This window comes from Glycine max, chromosome 13 (assembly GCF_000004515.6).
Source record: "Glycine max cultivar Williams 82 chromosome 13, Glycine_max_v4.0, whole genome shotgun sequence".
Classification (NCBI taxonomy): domain Eukaryota; kingdom Viridiplantae; phylum Streptophyta; class Magnoliopsida; order Fabales; family Fabaceae; genus Glycine; species Glycine max.
Window position 1 is genome coordinate 26,424,379 of NC_038249.2, and position 19,732 is coordinate 26,444,110.

Sequence of the window (19,732 nt, forward strand, 5' to 3'; positions counted from 1 at the left end):
TACACATAAATTAAGAATAATATAAAATTAATTTTGTAAAATTATTTTTCTCTTTCATCTATTTATTATTATTTTTTTAGTCTGTCTAATTATTTTGGGACCAAGTTTGATTTTTTTAGTGTCATGCATAATAACCAAGTTTTTAAATTTTTATTTATGATGTTTATTTTCATTAGAAGGAATATCAATTCAGTTTTTACACAAGGAAACATTCTTAATAAATTTTTGTTATATTTAGAATTTGTCATGTTTTTTTACAAACAAATAATTTATTAACAAAGATACATATGCATGACACACAAGGACTGTTCATCTATGTACTACATAGAAAATGAATACATACATTTTGCATCGATTATTTCACTTCTAGCATCTTCTTCATTGATATTCAAATTAGACTAGAATTGGAATAAACATTATTTATAAATATTAATATAAAATATTTTAAATATATAAATATTTATTAATTTATATTAGAAATTATTTATAATAAAAATCTTTTCTATTTATTTTATCATAAATTATAATATTTTTAATTACTAATTATCCGTTATAGATATATAGTTGGGTATATATATAACGGATTATGATTTTTAAAATATAACAAATGAGAAAAATAAAAATTAATTACATCTTAAATAAAAAATTAATTTAAATAATTATTTTGAAATATTTCAATCAATCTAAAGTTATAAATCCTCATTAAAAAAATGGATTTAACAAAATATTTGTATGAAATAACATTTTTATCTATATATTTTTAAATTAAAACATAAATTCAAGTGAGCGATGCATTCCTTTCACGACATATATGCTCGTTTGTGATTTATGAACAATGTTATAAAATATTTAAAATTTTTATAATGTAAAAATGTAAATTAAAAAATAATAATAATTTGGTGTTAGATATCATAATGTATAACAATTTTTTAATTATTAATTACTGATTTGAAATATAAATAATTGGTTGAAGATTTGAGTAAATTATATATATATATATATATATATATATATATATATATATATATTATGAACTAGAAACATAAAAGTTGTACGTGAAATTATGATTAATATTCTTAAATAATAATATTTTATATTATAATTTTATTATTGTTATTATATTAACTTTTATAATAAATAATAAATAATAAATATTAGTTTATGTAAATGTTAAATTATCACTTTATCCTTAATTTGAAGTTTAAGATATCATTCGGCAAACTAGAAAGTATAAATTTTTATTGACATGCCATGTAAAGTATTCATTTTTGTGCTATAGTTTTGAAGTTTGGTTATTGCTCATTCATAGTTACTTTTATTGTTTAAATATTTATGTATTTTCATGTAAATTTTTTATATAATGTAAATATTACCTCTAAATTTAGATATTTATGGATTTAAATTTTTTAATATTTGTTTAAAATACACTTAGTTATTATAATTTATATTTTTTTAGATAAATGTTTTATATATTATAAATATTTTTCATTTTATATTTTCAATGTCAATAAGTATAAATATTTAATTAACAAATGTAGTGGCTTACAATATATATTATTTATGAAAATTTTAATTTCCACGTTATATAATAAGAAAAAATAAACATATATTAAGTAAGTTTGGTGCTGAGATTTGTATTCATTTTAAATTGAATTGAAGTCTAATTCTAACTCTTAATTTCGAATGAATGGGGTGTGTCTCTAATCAAACTATAATTGATTTTATCAATAAATTTGTGATTAATTACTAATTTTTCAATCAATTGGTGATTAATCCCCTAAATGAAATTATATTTTTTATTATTAGAGTAATAGATGCATGTTAAATATATTATATGATAAAATTATTATCTTTATAAATTATCAAAGTTTATGCCATCAATCTTTTTTGTAATATAAAATCAATCATGAATGCACTTTAATAATATTATACTCTATCAATGCTTATTATAGTTTTAACTCAATATTATATTCTTTTAATTTTTATAATATTTTAAATTTTTTCATTTATTAAAAATATTATTTTAATATTTATTTCCTACAAACTATTTTTATTTAATTATTTTTAAATTATATATTAACATGAATAATATCAACACTAAAAGAATGTCAAGATACAAATAAAATAACTTGATCATAAGTTAAATTATGAAAAATATTTTTATATTTTTTTACAAGAATATGTATACTTCATACCTTCCCATAGCGAAAAGCCTCTGGGCAATGGGGTACGAAGTTTTTATGTATACTTCAAAGATAATTTCTAGTGAATCGTAATGGAAAATGATCCTGTGTTGGTTTCGTCCCACTACAGTCGTGTCAGCTGCCTACGGTAAAATAAATAAATTTGTCATATCAATATCAATTTTCATACATTTCCATATATAAATAAATAAATTTGTCATGGATTGCAATATGCAACTTTGTTGACTAGAGTTACACAACTAAAAGTAGAGACCACGAAATCGGGTGTGCAATATGGCAGCACACCTCAAGAGGACGAATTCTAGGCAACAAGAACACAAATGAAGCATTAAAATAGATTGGAACCATTTGTTCCAAAACGCTAAAAGAAGGCCGAAATTTCCATTTCATCACAGAATCACTAATCTGACAGTCTAGTCAAGCCACCAATCACTACAGCACTGTCTGTTGCAGAAATACATTCATCCTCCACGTATGGTATTGTTTTCCTTAGGGTCAGGTTTATTGGAATACGTCCATTTCCTGCAAACCACAAACATGAGGTCGTAGCAACTATTCAAACTCATAATAGTAGCGCAAACTATATTATTCACAATTGTTGGAGCCATAAATGGCTACAGGTACAAATGTGTCTGTTTACCATGCAGACATGCAACCATTCGTGATAGTGATGTTGTGCTACTAGCATTGATGCAATATACTCTTTACAGCACAAGACACATACCTGTATTGACGCTGTTCTGTTCTATACAAATGGCAGCGTAGTGAGAACCAGCTAACTCAAGAAGCACAAACTGCCAATTGTTCGACGGATTCTTCACGTCATCAGAAGCCTCAACAACAGTAATATCAGGTGCCTGTCAACGGAGTAGAATGCTAAGCGTATACAAAGCCAATACATCACTAATGTTAAAAATGAAGCAAGGATTCACACTATACTGCAATGGTGACCTGAATATTATTAGCTTATATATTTTAGCACATGCCCATTTTTTGACAGCAGTTAACTCCAGAGGAAAAATCAATTTAATATCTCAAATTAAGAGCTCTATTTTTCAAAGTTCAAACAAACTTTGCAAGAGCATACCTTAGAAGTTATAAGAGGTGGAGCATGGATGTCTCCTTTCACATGGTGGTCTCTTAATCGAATAGTGAAAGTCTTAAAAGGTGAGGCTGAGAAGCCCCTCCCTATTGCTTTCACATAAGACTCCTATAAATGGGAAATGTATATGTAAGTAATAGCTGCAGAACCATAAAACATAGATTGGATTTCAACCTACAAGCCATATTATGCTTGTGTTTTAAAACATATCAGCTTCAAAGGAAATTTGTGCATATGACTCTACATCTGACTTCTTGAATATTTTGCACCGAAAAACAAAACACGTATGGTATCTCCCGTTGCAGGAGCTACAAACATTATTTCTATTAGAGCTACTTGCATCTTTACCCATTGAGAAGAAGTTCAAATAACATTCACATGCCAATGTGAGATGTTTTCAAAGCCAATATAAGATAGAACCTTTTAACTCGTTTGGTACACCAATGCCCCATTACTTCTCAAAAAATAAATAATTCTCAAAGAGAATAAAATTTGATATGAAGCTAAATAAAAAAGTAACCATATTTTTCTCAATATCATAGTTCAAACATTTGTTTCTCACCTGACTCTTAACTTATTAAATAGGAAGCCTAGCAGCAATAGCTACATTCAATATACTGACTACTAACCTTCAGAGTCCATAATTTAATAAACTCCTGAAGCCGAAGTTCAGGGTCTGCAATGTGAGTCAGCATTTCTATTTCATGGGGAGAAAAGAATCGTTGTGCAAAGGCTAAAATATCATTCTTTAACCTCCTTTGTTTCTCTTCCACATCAATACCAATCTACAATGAGAATGGCAACTTAATTCAATTCAAAGACAATGGTCTTCATAAAAAAAAAAAAGACAATAGGATAGAAAGTCATAAAACTAAAGGAGAATACAATGACTTGTTTACAAATAAATAACTTCTGTGAAATAGAATACAATACATACAGGTGAACCCACAGTCACTCCACAAGCTATCAAAGAAGAAGTGTGTGAGATATTAAAATGCAGATGCGGTAGGCTCCAATCATCAGCATATTGCCAGTCCAACTATTCAAATATGTTACTATAAACTGTTAGTGTTTACAAAAAAGCTCATTGAACAAGGCATATCAACTATGCAAGAAGAAAGTGCAAGACATACATAAGTTAATAAATTAACAGTTTAAAAACACACCTCAGGCTTGCCATAATTGTTCTTCATAAACTTTAAGGATTTTGGATCAATTTGAAAATTCGTCTGATCTAGCAGTAAACAATATTGTTTAGATATATGATCTCTGTCATGATGTAGAAAGATCAAAACCAAATGAAGCATAATTGAAACAACATACAAATTACAGATGTAATCATGGCAGATAGTTCCATATAAATCATATTCATGAAACATGTATGTGATATGCTTAATAAGTGAAAACTAATCAAATCATGTTAAAATTGTAATTAAGCTGTAGGAGTAAACTATCATGTTGATTCTAGATGAAACATGAAACAAAGACAAAATGAGTGATCCACAAAATTGCCACTAGAATATTAGTTACTATGGTGGTATCAACCATTATACGAAACCACAATCTTTTGGTCCATTAACTTCTAAATGGTGACTGAAATACATAACATACGTAGATCTCAATAACATAAATATATACTTGGAGATTGGTGCATATTAGAATAATGTTATACAAATGATAGAATGCAAAAGGAAGAAGAAAAACTAAGAAGGACAACAACACCAGAATAATAAAACTTACATCTTGCCAATGTAGTGCGAACCAATGCACGGGCCAGGAGTGCTCCTTTTCTCAGTTGTTCCCCACGCATGCGAAATATATTTTCTTTCTCACAAGGTGATAGAATTTCTAAATATCGGTTCAATAGGGTTGTGCTCTTTACCTCATCAGGTAAAATATACCAAAAATGCACTTCCCTGCATTAACATAAAAATAGTTGTACAGAATACATTAAATAACATTTTGCAAGATACATATATGGCTTTTCTAAAAACACAAATGACATCCACAACACTAACAAATCAGTATTTAATTTAAATGAAAAAAAAAACATAATTGTAAGTATAAACAAGTTTAATGGTACAAAGGAAAGTAACAGGTAATTAAATAATAATAAATATCCAATAGCTTTATACCTTTGTGTTGGGAGTTGAACAGGAGGTAAATAGGATGCAGCAGTAGTGACTAGATTCCTTCCAAAGCAATATATATTCATCATCAGCCGTGCTTTGTCTCGCAAAGAAATCATGCACAGGACAAAGCAAACCTAGTATTGCATTGTCTTCCAATTCAGTTCTTCAGAGCAGTAATAGACAAGAACAAGATAAACATAGCGACATCCAGGGAAACATCAAAATGCTATTAAGATGATAAAATGTACCCAAAAAAAAGAAGTTAACATACAACTCAAATATAGATGTGTTTCACAATTTGCATCCTGTTTAAATTTCAACACTAAGGTAAATATCATTAGGCAATTTAATTAACCAGATTAAAAAAAAAAACTGATTCGGTCACTTTTGGATCTCTTTGATGCATTCCTTCAAACACCCAATAAGCACAAGAAGATCAAAATAAATCGTTCTCACAGACAGGCCGTACAAATCTGTCTTACACCAACTACAATAATTCGCATTATAGCTCGAAACAGAAACAGGTACAGGTACAGCACAATAAAAAAAATGCAATGAAACAGATAATGATAGTAGTGAAATTCCTTACCTGTTGTGAGTACGCGTCACAGGAAGGGGGGACTTAGCATATGATTTGAATTGAAGCAAAAGGAGATAGGAGCTTGAGACCAATTGGTGGGAGAAGTTGCGAATGAAGTTGATTTTCGTAAGCGATGGAGATGTCCCCTTTCTGTCAATTACAAATACAAAATTGAGGGATCATTTAGTAATGGGTTAGTTGATAGGGTCAATTTAATTTGAAGGTCCCCATGGGATCTTTCTTTCCGCCTTCCCCTCATAGTTTCATGTTCACTTGGAATAAACCCAACTAAAAGATTGGGGACTCCAAAATTGACTTTTAAACTTATTCATAGGATTTAATGAACTGAATTTGAGTTTAAATTTGAACTTTAAGTTAAAATTGAACCACATATAACTGAATTTAGAGATGACTTTGTGAATCAATTTGACATATCTCTCTATTTATGTTTACTAAATTTATCTATCAATATATTAAATATTTTATGTTATTGAATTCTTAAAATTTTTTATTTTATTTAATATTTTTTTAGTATGAAATGAATAAATAAAAACATGTACAATGATTATAAATTTAATATATATATATATATATATATATATATATATATATATATTAAAAAATACATATATATGTAGTAATATATTATATATTATTAAATTGATGTGATTATTTTTCCACTAATTCCATATTAATTTTATTTTTGCATATAATAAAATAAATAAGTATAAATATATAAAATAATTATAATTTTAAATTGAATTAAGTTGATAAGTTGAAACAAATTGTAAGTTAGTTTGAATTAAGTATTAAGTTAAAAATAAAGATTTATATTAAATTCAATTCAACCTTTGAATTGATTTATTTCTTAGTCAAAACTCAACTCATTTTTTATCCTAATTTATTATGTAATATTTTTTAATTAATGTAATACATTTACTAATCATAATTATTATTAATAATTTAATAAAATGACCAAAAGTCCTGAATTTTTAAAATTAAAGGACAAATTATCTCAATTAAATATTTTATGAGAACCAAAATGATAAGAAAATCAAAATTACATTTTAATCATTCTATTATAGGATAATTACTGTGTTCCATTACCGATAGGCCCGCTAAAAAAGAAAATCATTCTGTTCCATACACAAAAAAAATATTGTGTCCCATTCAAGTTTGCTAACAGCGTATGTCTCATCAATATTTTGGTATATGATAGTCATGAAAAATATGAATGAATTGGAAGCTAAAAGTTTGATTTGAAACGTTGGATTTGTAATTTTTTACAAGTCCAATCAAATAGAAACTACTCTAAATATGATTTTTGAACTAATTTTGACCAAACTCCGACTAATGTTGACTAATTTTAAGGATGGGGCTCAAAGCCTCTCAAGGATACTAGCTCTATCTTAACGTATAAATGAAACGAAAACGCCTTGGGCATGCTTTGAACCCTTGACCTGCAGCATGAAAGGACTCCCTTTGTCACTAAACTACTGCAATTTAATTGTTTATTAAATGCAGTTCATGTGTATTTATAACTTCTGAAGGATAAATGATTTATGCGCAAATAGTTTAAAATTGTGTGTCTCTAAGTTATTATGAACATGCAATATTATGTTAAATACTGGTATGCATTGGATTTCATCCTTTAAAGTTTATTACATGTTGAATGGATATACGTACAATGTTATTTTGAATTGGTATACATGTAATTTTTATGATTCAATATTGAGCATATTTGCATTATTAAGTATGTTTATGCAAAAATTATTTTTGAATGTTAAGTGATTAATATAATTTTATTAAATTAGAGAATAGCCACAACATCTTTAATTGAGTAAAATTATATGCTAAATTTTTAATCACATTAGAAATATTAATTGTGATTAATCATATGTAATATGATGAAATCTACCCACAGAAATTTTGTTATATTTGTATGATTAATTAGCATAAAATATTAAATTATATTTCTTAATTTACCCATAGGAATTAAGGAAAAGAACATGATTTAATAGTTTTATCATAAAGTTGCATGATGAATCTAATTGAGTAGGACTTTAGCCCACAGGCAAGTTTTGTGTCACTAGATTCATATATTGAGACATGATTTGCATTGGCAAAATATGACATTTGTTTAGTCTCAAATTTTCTTAATGAGCATGTGTGTTTGTTTGCAGTTTCACAATCTATGAATATTTCTTGTGACCTTCCCATTTTGGAAGGTGATAATTATAAGGTTTGGAAGGAAAGAGTTCTCCTTCATTTGGGCTGGATGGATATTGACTATGCTATAAGGAAGGATGAGTCACCGGCCATTACTGAAACTAGCGAACCTGATGTTGTTGATCTTTATGAAAAGTGGGAGAGATCTAATCGTCTCTCCGTTATGTTCATAAAAACCAACATATCCGCTAGTATTCAAGGTTCAGTTGACCAGCATGATAAGGTCAGAGATCTATTGAAAGTCATTGATGAACAGTTTACGACCTCTGAGAAGTCGCTTGCTAGCACACTCATTATGCAATTCTCTTTCATTAAGCTTACTGGAATGAGGGGTGTGCGTGAACATATCATGCGCTTAAGGGACATAGTGGCTCAATTGAAAACCCTGGAAGTTACTATGTCTGAATCCTTCCTGGTACATTTCATTTTGTGCACCCTACCTCAACAGTATACACCCTTCAAAATCTCCTACAACACACATAAGGATAAATGGTCTATTAATGAATTGATGACCATGTGTGTTCAAGAAGAGGAGAGATTGATAATGGAAGAGGGTGAGAAGGTAAATTTGACTACTTCTACTTCTGGAAAAGATAGGAAGAAGTCTGTAGGCACCAATAAAGGAAGGATTCCGACTCAACCAACAATTAAAAAGGAGTCAAAGTGTTTCTTTTGTAAAAGGAAAGGACACATGAAGAAGGACTGCCCCAAATTTAAAAGTTGGTTTGAGAAGAAAGGTACACCATTTGCCTTTGTTTGTTATGAATCTAATATGATTAATGTGAATCATAATACATGGTGGATTGACTCTGGTTCTACAATCCATGTTTCTAATACCTTGCAGGGTATGGAAAGCCTAAGGAAGCCAGTGGGAAGTGAGCAGTGCATCTACTCAGGGAGTAGGATGAGCTCGCATGTAGAGGCCATTGGAACGTGCGTCTTAGTTTTAAGTAGTGACTTTAAATTACATTTGGAGAAAGTTTTTTATGTTCCTAATTTCTGTAAAAACTTAATTTCTGTTTCTAAACTTGCACCTTTGGGATTTTATTTTAATTTTACAGACTTTGGTTTTAATTTACTAAATAAATCTGAAATTATTGGTTGTGGTCAATTGGTTGATGATCTTTATTCGATTGAATTGAAAAATGACGCTACTTATATGCACGTTTCTGTTGGGTTAAAACAATGTATTGTGAATGAAGAATCCTCTATGTTGTGGCACCGGAGATTAGGACATATCTCTATTGAGAGAATCAAGCGATTAGTAAATGAAGGAGTACTTAGTACTTTGGATTTCGCTGATTTTGAGACTTGTGTAGATTGCATTAAGGGTAAGCAAACTAACAAGTCTAAAAAGGGTGCAAAGAGGAGTTCTAATTTATTAGAAATCATACATACAGACATATGTTGTCCAGACATGGATGCAAATAGTCCGAAATACTTCATAACCTTTATAGATGATTATTCACGATATATGTATCTCTACTTACTTCATTCTAAGAATGAAGTTTTAGATGCATTTAAAGTTTTTAAGGCTGAAGTTGAGAAACAATGTGGAAAACAAATTAAGATCGTGAGATCAGATAGAGGTGGGGAGTACTATGGTAGACACACAGAGGATGGACAAGCACCAGGTTCATTTGCAAAATTTCTTCAAGAACATGGGATTGTTGCCCAATACACTATGCCTGGTTCTCCGGATCAGAATGGTGTGGCAGAACGAAGAAATCGAACCTTATTAGACATGGTGAGAAGCATGAGGAGTAATGTAAAGCTTCCTCAATTTTTGTGGATTGATGCTCTTAAGACGGCTGCGTATATATTAAACCGAGTTCCAATCAAGGTTGTCTCAAAGACACCTTTTGAGTTATTCAAAGGTTGGAAATCAAGTTTGCGACATATACGCGTTTGGGGATGCCTGTCTGAAGTAAGAATTTATAATCCACAAGAGAAGAAACTAGACCCTAAGACTATTACTAGGTATTTCATTGGATATGCTGAAAGGTCTAAAGGGTATAGGTTCTATTGTCCATCCCACTACACTAGGATTGTGGAATCAAGGAATGCAAAGTTTCTTGAAAATGACTTGATCAGTGGGAGTGATCAATTTCGGAACATTTCTTCTGAAAGGGATCACTATGAAGCTGAACCTTCTGGGACAAGTAATAGGTTGGTAGTCATTCTCACCCCTCAAGTTAAAATGGGTGTTAGACAACCAGTGATTGAAGTTCCACAAGCTGTTGAAAGTGATCATGTAGATCAAGTTGTTTGTGAGGAACAACATGATGATATTGAACAAACTGGTGAAGAACCAGTTGAACAAGTTCCTCAGCAAGATGACCAAACAACATTAAGAAGATCTACTAGAATAAAAAAGACAGCAATTCCTAGTGATTATGTAGTGTACCTACAAGAATCAGACTACAACATTGGAGCCGAAAATGATCTTGAGACGTTTTCACAAGCCATGAGTTCTAAGGAATCAAATTTGTGGTATAATGCTATGAGGGATGAGATGGATTCTATGGCATCTAACCAAGTTTGGGATCTCGTTGAGTTTCTTGTTGGTGTAAAAGCCATCGGATGTAGATGGGTCTTCAAAACAAAGAAAGACTCAGAAGGCAACATTGAGAGACATAAAGCAAAACTTGTTGCTAAAGGATTCACTCAAAGAGAAGGAATCGATTACAGTGAGACCTTTTCCCCTGTATCTAAGAAAGACTCTCTTCGAGTAATTTTGGCATTAGTAGCTCATTTTGATCTTGAGCTACATCAAATGGATGTGAAAACGACGTTCCTGAATGGTGATCTAGAAGAAGAGGTTTACATGAAACAACCTGAGGGATTCTTATCTAGCGTTGGTGAGCACTTAGTCTGCAAGCTTAATAAGTCCATCTATGGATTGAAACAAGCCTCCTGCCAATGGTATTTAAAATTTCATGAGGTCATTTCTTCATTTAGCTTTGAAGAGAATGTCATGGATCACTGTATATACCAGAAGGTCAGTGGGAGTAAGATTTGTTTCCTTGTATTATACGTAGATGACATTCTGCTTGCGACTAATGATAAGGGTATGCTATATGAGGTGAAACAATTTCTCTCAAAGAACTTTGATATGAAGGATATGGGAGAGGCATCTTATGTCATAGGCATAAAGATCCATAGAGAAAGATCTTGAGGCATTTTAGGCTTGTCTCAAGAAACCTATATCAATAAAGTTTTAAAGAGATTTAATATGAAAGACTGTTCACCAAGTGTAGCTCCCATTGTGAAGGGTGACAAACTTGCTTTGAGTCAATGCCCCAAAAATGATTTTGAGTGGGAACACATGAAAAATATTCCATATGCTTTAGCAGTTGGAAGCCTTATGTATGCTCAGGTTTGCACTAGACCTGATATTGCATTCGCTGTTGAAGTCTTGGGAAGATATCAAAGTAATCCAGGTATTGACCACTGGAAAGCTGCAAAGAAAGTGATGAGATATCTTCAAGGAACAAAAGATTACATGCTCATGTACAGACAAACTGATTGTCTGGAAGTGATTGGCTACTCCGACTCAGAATTTGCTGGTTGCGTTGATTCACGAAGATCAACATCTGGTTATATTTTTATGTTAGCCAGTGGAGTTGTATCTTGGAGAAGTACCAAACAAACCTTGACTGCTACTTCCACTATGGAGGCTGAGTTCGTTTCTTGTTTTGAGGCTACCTCGCATGGTGTATGGTTGAAGAGTTTCATATCTGGCCTTAGAGTTGTGGACTCTATTTCTAGGCCATTAAAGTTGTATTGTGACAACTTTACTGCAGTGTTTATGGCTAAAAATAACAAAAATGGAAGTCGAAGTAAGCACATCGACATTAAGTATTTAGCCATAAGAGAACGTGTTAAAGAAAAGAAAGTGGTCATTGAACACGTCAACACTGAGTTGATGATTGCTGATCCTTTAACTAAAGGCATGCCACCAAAGAATTTTAAGGATCATGTAGTACGAATGAGACTTGGTTCCATGATGTAATTTCATTGTACGTACGTTTGTTATTTTCAATGAAACTCTTATTCAGTTAGATATTTTCTCATATGATTTTGTGCACATATTTATTTATTTCGAGAAAAATCATTCGGTTTAGATATAGAATAAACATATGGTTTATTCATTAAGTTGAGAGCTAGTGTTGAGAGACTTGATATATTGTGGTACAGGGAAGATACTACTCATCATCAGAGGACCTATCGCCATGACTCATATATTACGTTTCTTGTTACGGTTGATGTTGGGTTAAATGGACCAAGTGGGAGAATGTTGGAAGCGCCCACGTTCACGTTCGAAATCTTTTGTTATATTTTATTTTATTATTTTGGAACATTTAGTTATTTTGAATCTGGTCCATTTTCCATCCACATTCAAACCATATCTTTGCAAATATATTTGCAACCACCTTCAGTAACAAATCACGTACCCATCATTTATCTCACGTACTGATAACTTCTTATATCGCGTACTGATAACTTCCTATCTCACGTTCTGATAACAAGTTGAGAACTCTGTGATGGACAGACTCTATAAATAGGATGGGGTGCTCTCAGTTTTGTATCACCAAACTCACTTCTCTATTCAGAAAAAATACACCATCTATTCAGAGTGAGTAAGGGTCTGGAATAACAAAACTGTCTTTCAGGTTCGTGTGTGCGCCGTTTCCCGTTCAATTTACAATGGCTGAATGTACGCTCGTAATATTTTTAATTTCCGCTATCTGATCTAAATATGTCATTTAAATTGATTTGCATGTTTAGATCAGTATATGTATATTTTTACAACAATATCATATTAATGTAGAAGCAATTTTGCAAGAAATGACTTATTTCCTTTAACAAATCATATAAACGCAGAACAACCAACAGTTTAGAAAATCATATCAAACCCTGACAACCTGGTTACAAGAACCAAAATTCTTTAAATAACTTATTGTAGATCATGTAATTACATCTATCAATAAATATTTCTACAATGAATGAGAAGGATGGAGGGTGGTGCCGAAGAATCCTATCCTCTCACCTCTGATAGGGTTTCCTCGAATTACTGCTCTTGGGTGTTGAGGATTCAGTATCACCAGGGAAGATCGAAAGTGTAAATAAGACACAAACTCAGCAAGTGAATGTAGAAGAAAACAATCAATGATCCATGGATTCCAACAATAAAGCAGAATTTAGCAAAACAATTTTTCTTTCGCGTAGTTTTAGTGAAACATCTTCGATGTGTGGTAACTTGACACTTACAACAAGCAATTTGAAAGTCAAGGAACAAAATTCTATCATCATAACTTATACCCAATAATAAATACGAGTGTACTTTTAGAACTCCATCCATAGCTCTTTGTAAAAGTTTTCTCTAGGTGTTTGGTCGTATGATATGATGGGGCTGTAGTATACTGATGAGCTTAGCCTTTCTTTCTGGTCTATATGAGCTTTGCCAATTTAAACGAGCGAAAAGAACAACCTTGGAGTTTAAGATATTGCCAGCACATATAGTTGTCTGGAGTGCAAATGACCCAACGCATTATAGAGTTGAAATTCAATCAGGTCTAATTCGTTAGCTGGTTGTCCACCCGCTCCACTCTTAGTTTCCCACTGATTGACCTGAGAGGATAAAATGACTGCTGACCTCTTTCCAGTTCAAGATTCGGATTGTGATTCATGTCAGTATTTTCCCCATAAATGAACTAATCATTTGCACATAACAATCGCAGCTTGAAAATTTTGGCAGTGGGTAAGATTCGAATAATTGGCACGTCAATTACCTTGTTTCTTGATGGGTGACAATGCCCTCAGCTAATCAACCAGCAAAAAGCACAAAACATTGAAGACAGCAACACCAATGCACTAATTGCAACTCGATGGTGAAATGCTATCCTGAAAATGAACACATCACTATTAAGTTGAGATATTTTTTAAGGGAGAAAACAAGAATGTGGTAATAACAACTTCTAGGATTAGAGGAAGAATGGTAACATACATTCTTTAATGTAAACAGACTTATTTCTAAATGCGCAACATAAAAGGACAAATTTCTCAAATGTAAAAAGCAATCTTCACACAAAAATCTCAATCAAAGAAATGACAAAAAAGATAAAATAGAGGTTTCTGAATATAATGAACAATAGTCTTACGTTGTGCATGAGTTAATCATCTCCCCAATGTTGCTACAAGCCACTACAAACCCTAAGTTGTATCTCATGGCTGTCTTCTTGATCTACAAGAATAAGGAAAAATGAAAATAAAAAGAATCAAAATAAAAGTTGAAACTCTATCAATAAAAACCAATAATAAACCACAAAGAAAAGGCAAGCAGGTGGAGCAAATTAGTTTGAAGACAAGAAGATGTTGATTCAGATGCACTTTGCATTTATCTCAAATTCTCAATACAGTTACTAAGATGGCTTCTTTAACAGTAGGAAATAAAGTATTAAACCATACCCTAATCCATAAAACAAAAGAAAAATCACTCTATTAATTGGAAACATTGATTGGTAAAGAATGGGAACATTTATCAAATAATACCTTTCAAATCATCACTGATAGTTTCAGGAGGCAATGAATCCAAAAGAGGTTGATATCCTTCATCTTTCATCAACTTGGTTAACAGTTTTAACCCCAACCGTATTTCATCAATTTGCGGGTGCATATTGTCTCCCACAACAAATACATGAGTCAAACTTTTCAACTCAATCCAGCTACAACCAGGTTCTTTAGTCACCCCTCGGGCTTTCATCATCCCCCTTACTCGCTCCACATCTTCCCACTTTCCTAAAGCTGTATATATACTTGATAGCAACACATAAGCAGATGATTCCAGCGAGCCTAACTCCATTAGTTTCTCTCCAGCATAAGCACCAAGATCATAGTCACGATGGTTCTTAGAGGCTGCTAATAATATGCGCCACAGACACAGACCATGGTCAACCGTTGCTGATTCAATGAACTCTTTTGCTTCGTGGAGTTTACCAGCACGGCTCAAGATATCAACCATGCAAGCATAATGCTCTACTGTTGGAGCAATGTTAAATTCATCAAACATCATCTTAAAATAAACCCACCCTCTGTCCACCAGTCCCATATGACTACAAGCAGAGAGAAGATTCACAAACGTGACATTATCAGGCTTCGTTCCCTCCAAGCACATCTTCTCAAACAACTCCAAGCCTTCATTACCCCGACCATTTTGAGAAAGTCCAGATATCATCGCATTCCACGAAATTACATCTCTGGCAGGCATCCTCCAAAAGATGCGGTACCCGTCATCCAAACTTCCACACTTTGCATACATGGCAGAAAGAGCACTCCCAATCGGAATTTCCAAGCTGAAATTATACTTAATAATCCCAGCATGCATTTGCTTTCCTTGATCTAAAGCTGCCAGGTTAGAACAAGCCTTAAGGACACTCGCCATAGTTAAATCATTGGGGATAACTCCCCCCAACTGCATTTTGCCATACAAATTCAAAGCACCTTCATAATCCCCATTTTGTACATACCCCGTTATGATTGAAGTCCAAAGAACAACATCGGGTTGTTGTATACACTCAAAACCCTTCCGAGCATCCACTATGCTACCACATTTTGCATACATGTCAACCAAAGCCGACAAAACATACAACTGCAATTCATACCCCAGCTTCAAGGAATACCCATGCATTTGTCTCCCTTCCACAATAGCACAAGCATCACTACAAGCATTGATGACCCCAACAAGAGTAAACTCACTAGGCAACTCTCCAGATTGATGCATATCATAAAACAGCTTCAAAGCCTTATCAGAATCCCCAAACTGTGCAAAACCAGTAACCATAGCCGACCATGTGATCGAATTCTTATTCCCTGACAACTCAAAAGTCTTAAGCGCATCCTCCAAGCTCCCACATTTCACATACATCGTCACAAGAGCATTTGCCACAGAGACAATGCAAACCAACCCGTTTTTCATAGCAAGAGAATGAACCTGCCTTCCAGTGTTGACAAGCATGTAACATGTCAAGGCACTAAGAACACTAGTGAACACAAACTCATTTTCATTTTTGCCCTTTTCTTCATGACGCATGAGTTTAAAGAGCTCAAAAGCCTCATCAGCGAGCTCCTGAGAAGCATACCCAGAAATCATGGTAGCCCAAGAAACAGCATTCCTCTCAGGCATTTCGTCAAACAGATCACGCGCCTCAAAAACAAGGCCCGTTTTGCAGTACATGTTGAGGAGCGAGCTGGCGGCGAAGACGTCGTGGGAGCAGGCGGTTTTGACGGCGAGGGCGTGGGCCTGGCGGCCGGCGCGAGAGTCGGAGAGGGTGGAGGCGGCGGTGAAGACGCCGGTGAGGGTGTGGGCGTTGGGGACAATGGTTTTGTGGGCCATCACCAATTGGCGGAAGAGGTGCATGACGTGAAGAGAGGGGGCGTGGGCTTGTTGCTGGGAGAAGGCGTTGATGAGACAGTTCCATGAGACAACGTCCTTGTTGTTGATGCTGTCGAATACGAGGTTGGCTTTTGAGAAATGGCTGCACTTGGCGTAGAGGTTGATGAGGCTGTTGGCGATTTGAGTGGAGGAGAAGGAACCGGTTACGAGGATGCGAGCGTGAAGGGCACGACCTTTGCGTAGTTGTTTGTGGCGGGTGCAGTGAACGAGGGCGCGCAACACTTGTAGGTGTTGGTGAGAAAGTGGAAGAAGAGGCATGCATGCATCCACTTTGTTGAAGTCCGATGTTCAGATGATTTGGACTCAGGAGACTTAAGACTTCACTTGAGTTCTAATAACGGGAGAACATAGGAGCTGGTCTAGAGAAGTGTTATTAAATTCGGTTCGGTCTAGCGGGTTGGACTCTTGAACCGAGAACCAGACCCTTTGCTCACCTTGATAATTAGAGTTGCCAATTCATTTGAGTGGACCAAATCTATTTGGGTTAGGGAACTGCTTGGGGCACCAGCAACACAATGAAAGGGCTAAATGCCCTTCATTTTTTCACGAATCTACGATCCATATGATTCATACGGATCGACATCCGTATGATTCATACGGATCACCGATTTCGCATGAGTTTTTTTTTAACTTATACAGATCAACATTTCGCATGAGTTTTTTTTTATGGATTGTCAATCCATAGGTTCATACGGATTGACAATCCGTAAAAAAAAAAAAACTCAGACGAATTGTTGAATATATGATTTGTATGATTCACACGGATTGATGATCCGTATGACTCATACGATCACCGATTCGTATGAGTTTTTTTAGCTCATACGGATCAACAATTTGTATTGGGCCTACAGATTCCTAATCCGTACGTGATCATAAGATTTTTTTTCAAAAATATAATTTACGGTTTAATTTAAAATTAATGGTCCAAACAGGGATCAAACTTGGACGTTGTGCATTGTTAATGGAATACTCAAACCAACTAAGCTAATAGGCACATTATGTTATAAACAAATAGTGTCGCTATATATAAAACTAAATTTTTTAATTTATATTTAATGTACATGTAAATTTACATAATATATTTTGGGATGATTATTTTTTATCTAATAATTAATTTGTTTACATATATAAATTATAAATAAAAACCATAGGTTTAATAAGTATTTACATATGTAAAAAAATATATCAAATTTATTTAATTATCAATTGCTATAAAAGCATCTAAATACATCATTCAATTAAATATCATGTTTATTTAATTTTTAATCATTATAATAAACATCTAAATACATCATTCAATTAAATATCAAATTTGTTTAATTATCAAATTTTGTAAACAAATTAAATGAATAAAAAATTTCCAAAAAAGGAAATTTAAAAAATTTTACTATCACGATAGTATATAAACTAGGTTATTAAAGCCCTATTTTTGTGGGGTTCCAGAAATTTTGTAAACAATTTTTTAAAAAATAGTAATTAAGAGTTGATATTAAATTAAGGATATTTTTGTAGAAATGTATTACTTTGTTTTCAAACAATATATTGTTAGAATTTTAGGTGTCTTTCAACTATAATTTACAGCATTAGTAGTTGATTATTAGATTTAATGGGTATTGCTTTTTTTTTTAAAAAAAAACTAAATTTTAATAGTTAATTTTACATTGTAAAGTACAAGATTATTAAATTTTAAACAGATTTAAAAAATATATTTTATATATTGAAAAGCTCATTATATAATTTTTATGCTTATTATATATTGCGATACTATTTGTTTATAACATAATGTGTCTATTAGCTCAATTGATTTGAATGTTTTATTAATAATGCAAGAGGCATAAGTTTGATTGACAATCCGTAAAAAAAACACCATATGACTCATACGAATCGTGGATCCATGAAAATGTGAAGGACATTTTGGTCCTTTTACTGTGTTATTGGGTGTCCCACTAAAAATGTTGAGTGTCCTAAACAATTCCCTTTGGGTTACTTTATCATTGGCTACCAAATTTTTGAATTAGAACATATGACCAATTTAATGACGGATTGAAATTTTTTTAGTGGACGAATTTGTTATAGAATTGTTAAAAATATATTTTACTAAATATTTAAAATTAATAGTTTAGATAGGTTTTGAATATGTGACTTTCGCGCTATTAATATGATACTCTAACCAATTGAGTTAATAGGTTAATTATGTTAAAAAATAATTAATGTTATTATATATAATACTAAAATTTTTAATGTATATTTAATACAAATTTTTATATAATAAATTTTATAACAATTAATTTTATAATTTTAATATAATAATATACTTTTTACATATATGATTTTTTTATTAAACTTATGATTTTTATTTAAAATTTATGTGTAAAAAAATATATTATTAGGTGGAAGAAAAAAATCTCTTTATTGACGGATTAAAATTTTGTTAATCCAACTCTACAAGTTGATCCGGGGAGTCATGGACTACTCATTTTTTAAAATATTAAAAAAATTATCAATAATTTTCTATGGCATGCTCAATATAATAGTGTCAATAGACAAAAGAATCATAAGTTTAAAGATTTTCTGACATGCCCAAAAGTTTAATAAAATGAATCAATACAACTATGTTTTCGTTATCTTGAATCATGATGCCATTTCCTTCACCTAATTTTTTTTTAGAAAAAAATAATTACGTACAGATAATGTAAAATTATTTTTTACGATCATTTAATCATAATTATTATTTACTATAAATTTATTAACTTTTATAAAATTATTTTATAAATCATACAAATAATAATTTATGATTAGTTGAAGATATAAAATTATTTTATATTACTAGGACATCACTATTTAACTAATTCTTTTAGTAAATATGTTTTCTAATAAAAAATCTCAATAATCCATTAATGAACTAACATTCATATGTCCACATTTGCCCTTTTCCAACTTAAAAAATAAAATAAAAAACAAAGCAGTTAAGAAATGAAGTAAAACAAAAATATAAAATAAGACAATATTTAATAATACCAATACGCTTTT

The 19,732-nt window shown here is 31.9% G+C and overlaps 2 protein-coding genes across 4 annotated transcripts; both read right to left on the reverse strand.

Annotated features, from left to right (window-relative positions):
* Nucleotides 1-2,364: 2,364 nt before the first annotated feature.
* On the reverse strand, nt 2,365-6,313 carry LOC100793588 (4'-phosphopantetheinyl transferase). Of its 2 annotated transcripts, none has more exons than XM_006594161.4 (9): nt 6,028-6,313; nt 5,442-5,572; nt 5,047-5,222; nt 4,473-4,540; nt 4,244-4,345; nt 3,936-4,091; nt 3,292-3,414; nt 2,929-3,061; nt 2,365-2,726 (listed from the first exon to the last, which is right to left on the reverse strand). In XM_006594161.4, exons 2-9 carry the CDS (start codon nt 5,552-5,554, stop codon nt 2,605-2,607), a joined length of 993 nt encoding a protein of 330 aa, XP_006594224.1. In that variant the 5' UTR covers nt 5,555-5,572; nt 6,028-6,313; the 3' UTR covers nt 2,365-2,604. The 2 variants fall into 2 exon arrangements, with proteins under 2 accessions (XP_006594224.1, XP_014621057.1); XM_014765571.3 differs by having other exon boundaries at nt 5,442-5,601.
* A 7,137-nt stretch (nt 6,314-13,450) lies between these two features.
* On the reverse strand, nt 13,451-17,349 carry LOC100794103 (pentatricopeptide repeat-containing protein At2g33680). Of its 2 annotated transcripts, XR_417607.4 has the most exons (4): nt 14,803-17,349; nt 14,412-14,494; nt 14,043-14,154; nt 13,451-13,908 (listed from the first exon to the last, which is right to left on the reverse strand). XR_417607.4 is itself a non-coding variant. In XM_006594162.4 (3 exons), the coding sequence occupies exons 1-2, from the start codon at nt 16,958-16,960 to the stop codon at nt 14,445-14,447; spliced, it is 2,208 nt and encodes a 735-aa protein (XP_006594225.1). In that variant the 5' UTR covers nt 16,961-17,349; the 3' UTR covers nt 13,451-14,154; nt 14,412-14,444. The 2 variants fall into 2 exon arrangements, 1 of the variants encoding a protein (XP_006594225.1); XM_006594162.4 differs by having other exon boundaries at nt 13,451-14,154.
* Nucleotides 17,350-19,732: the final 2,383 nt, after the last annotated feature.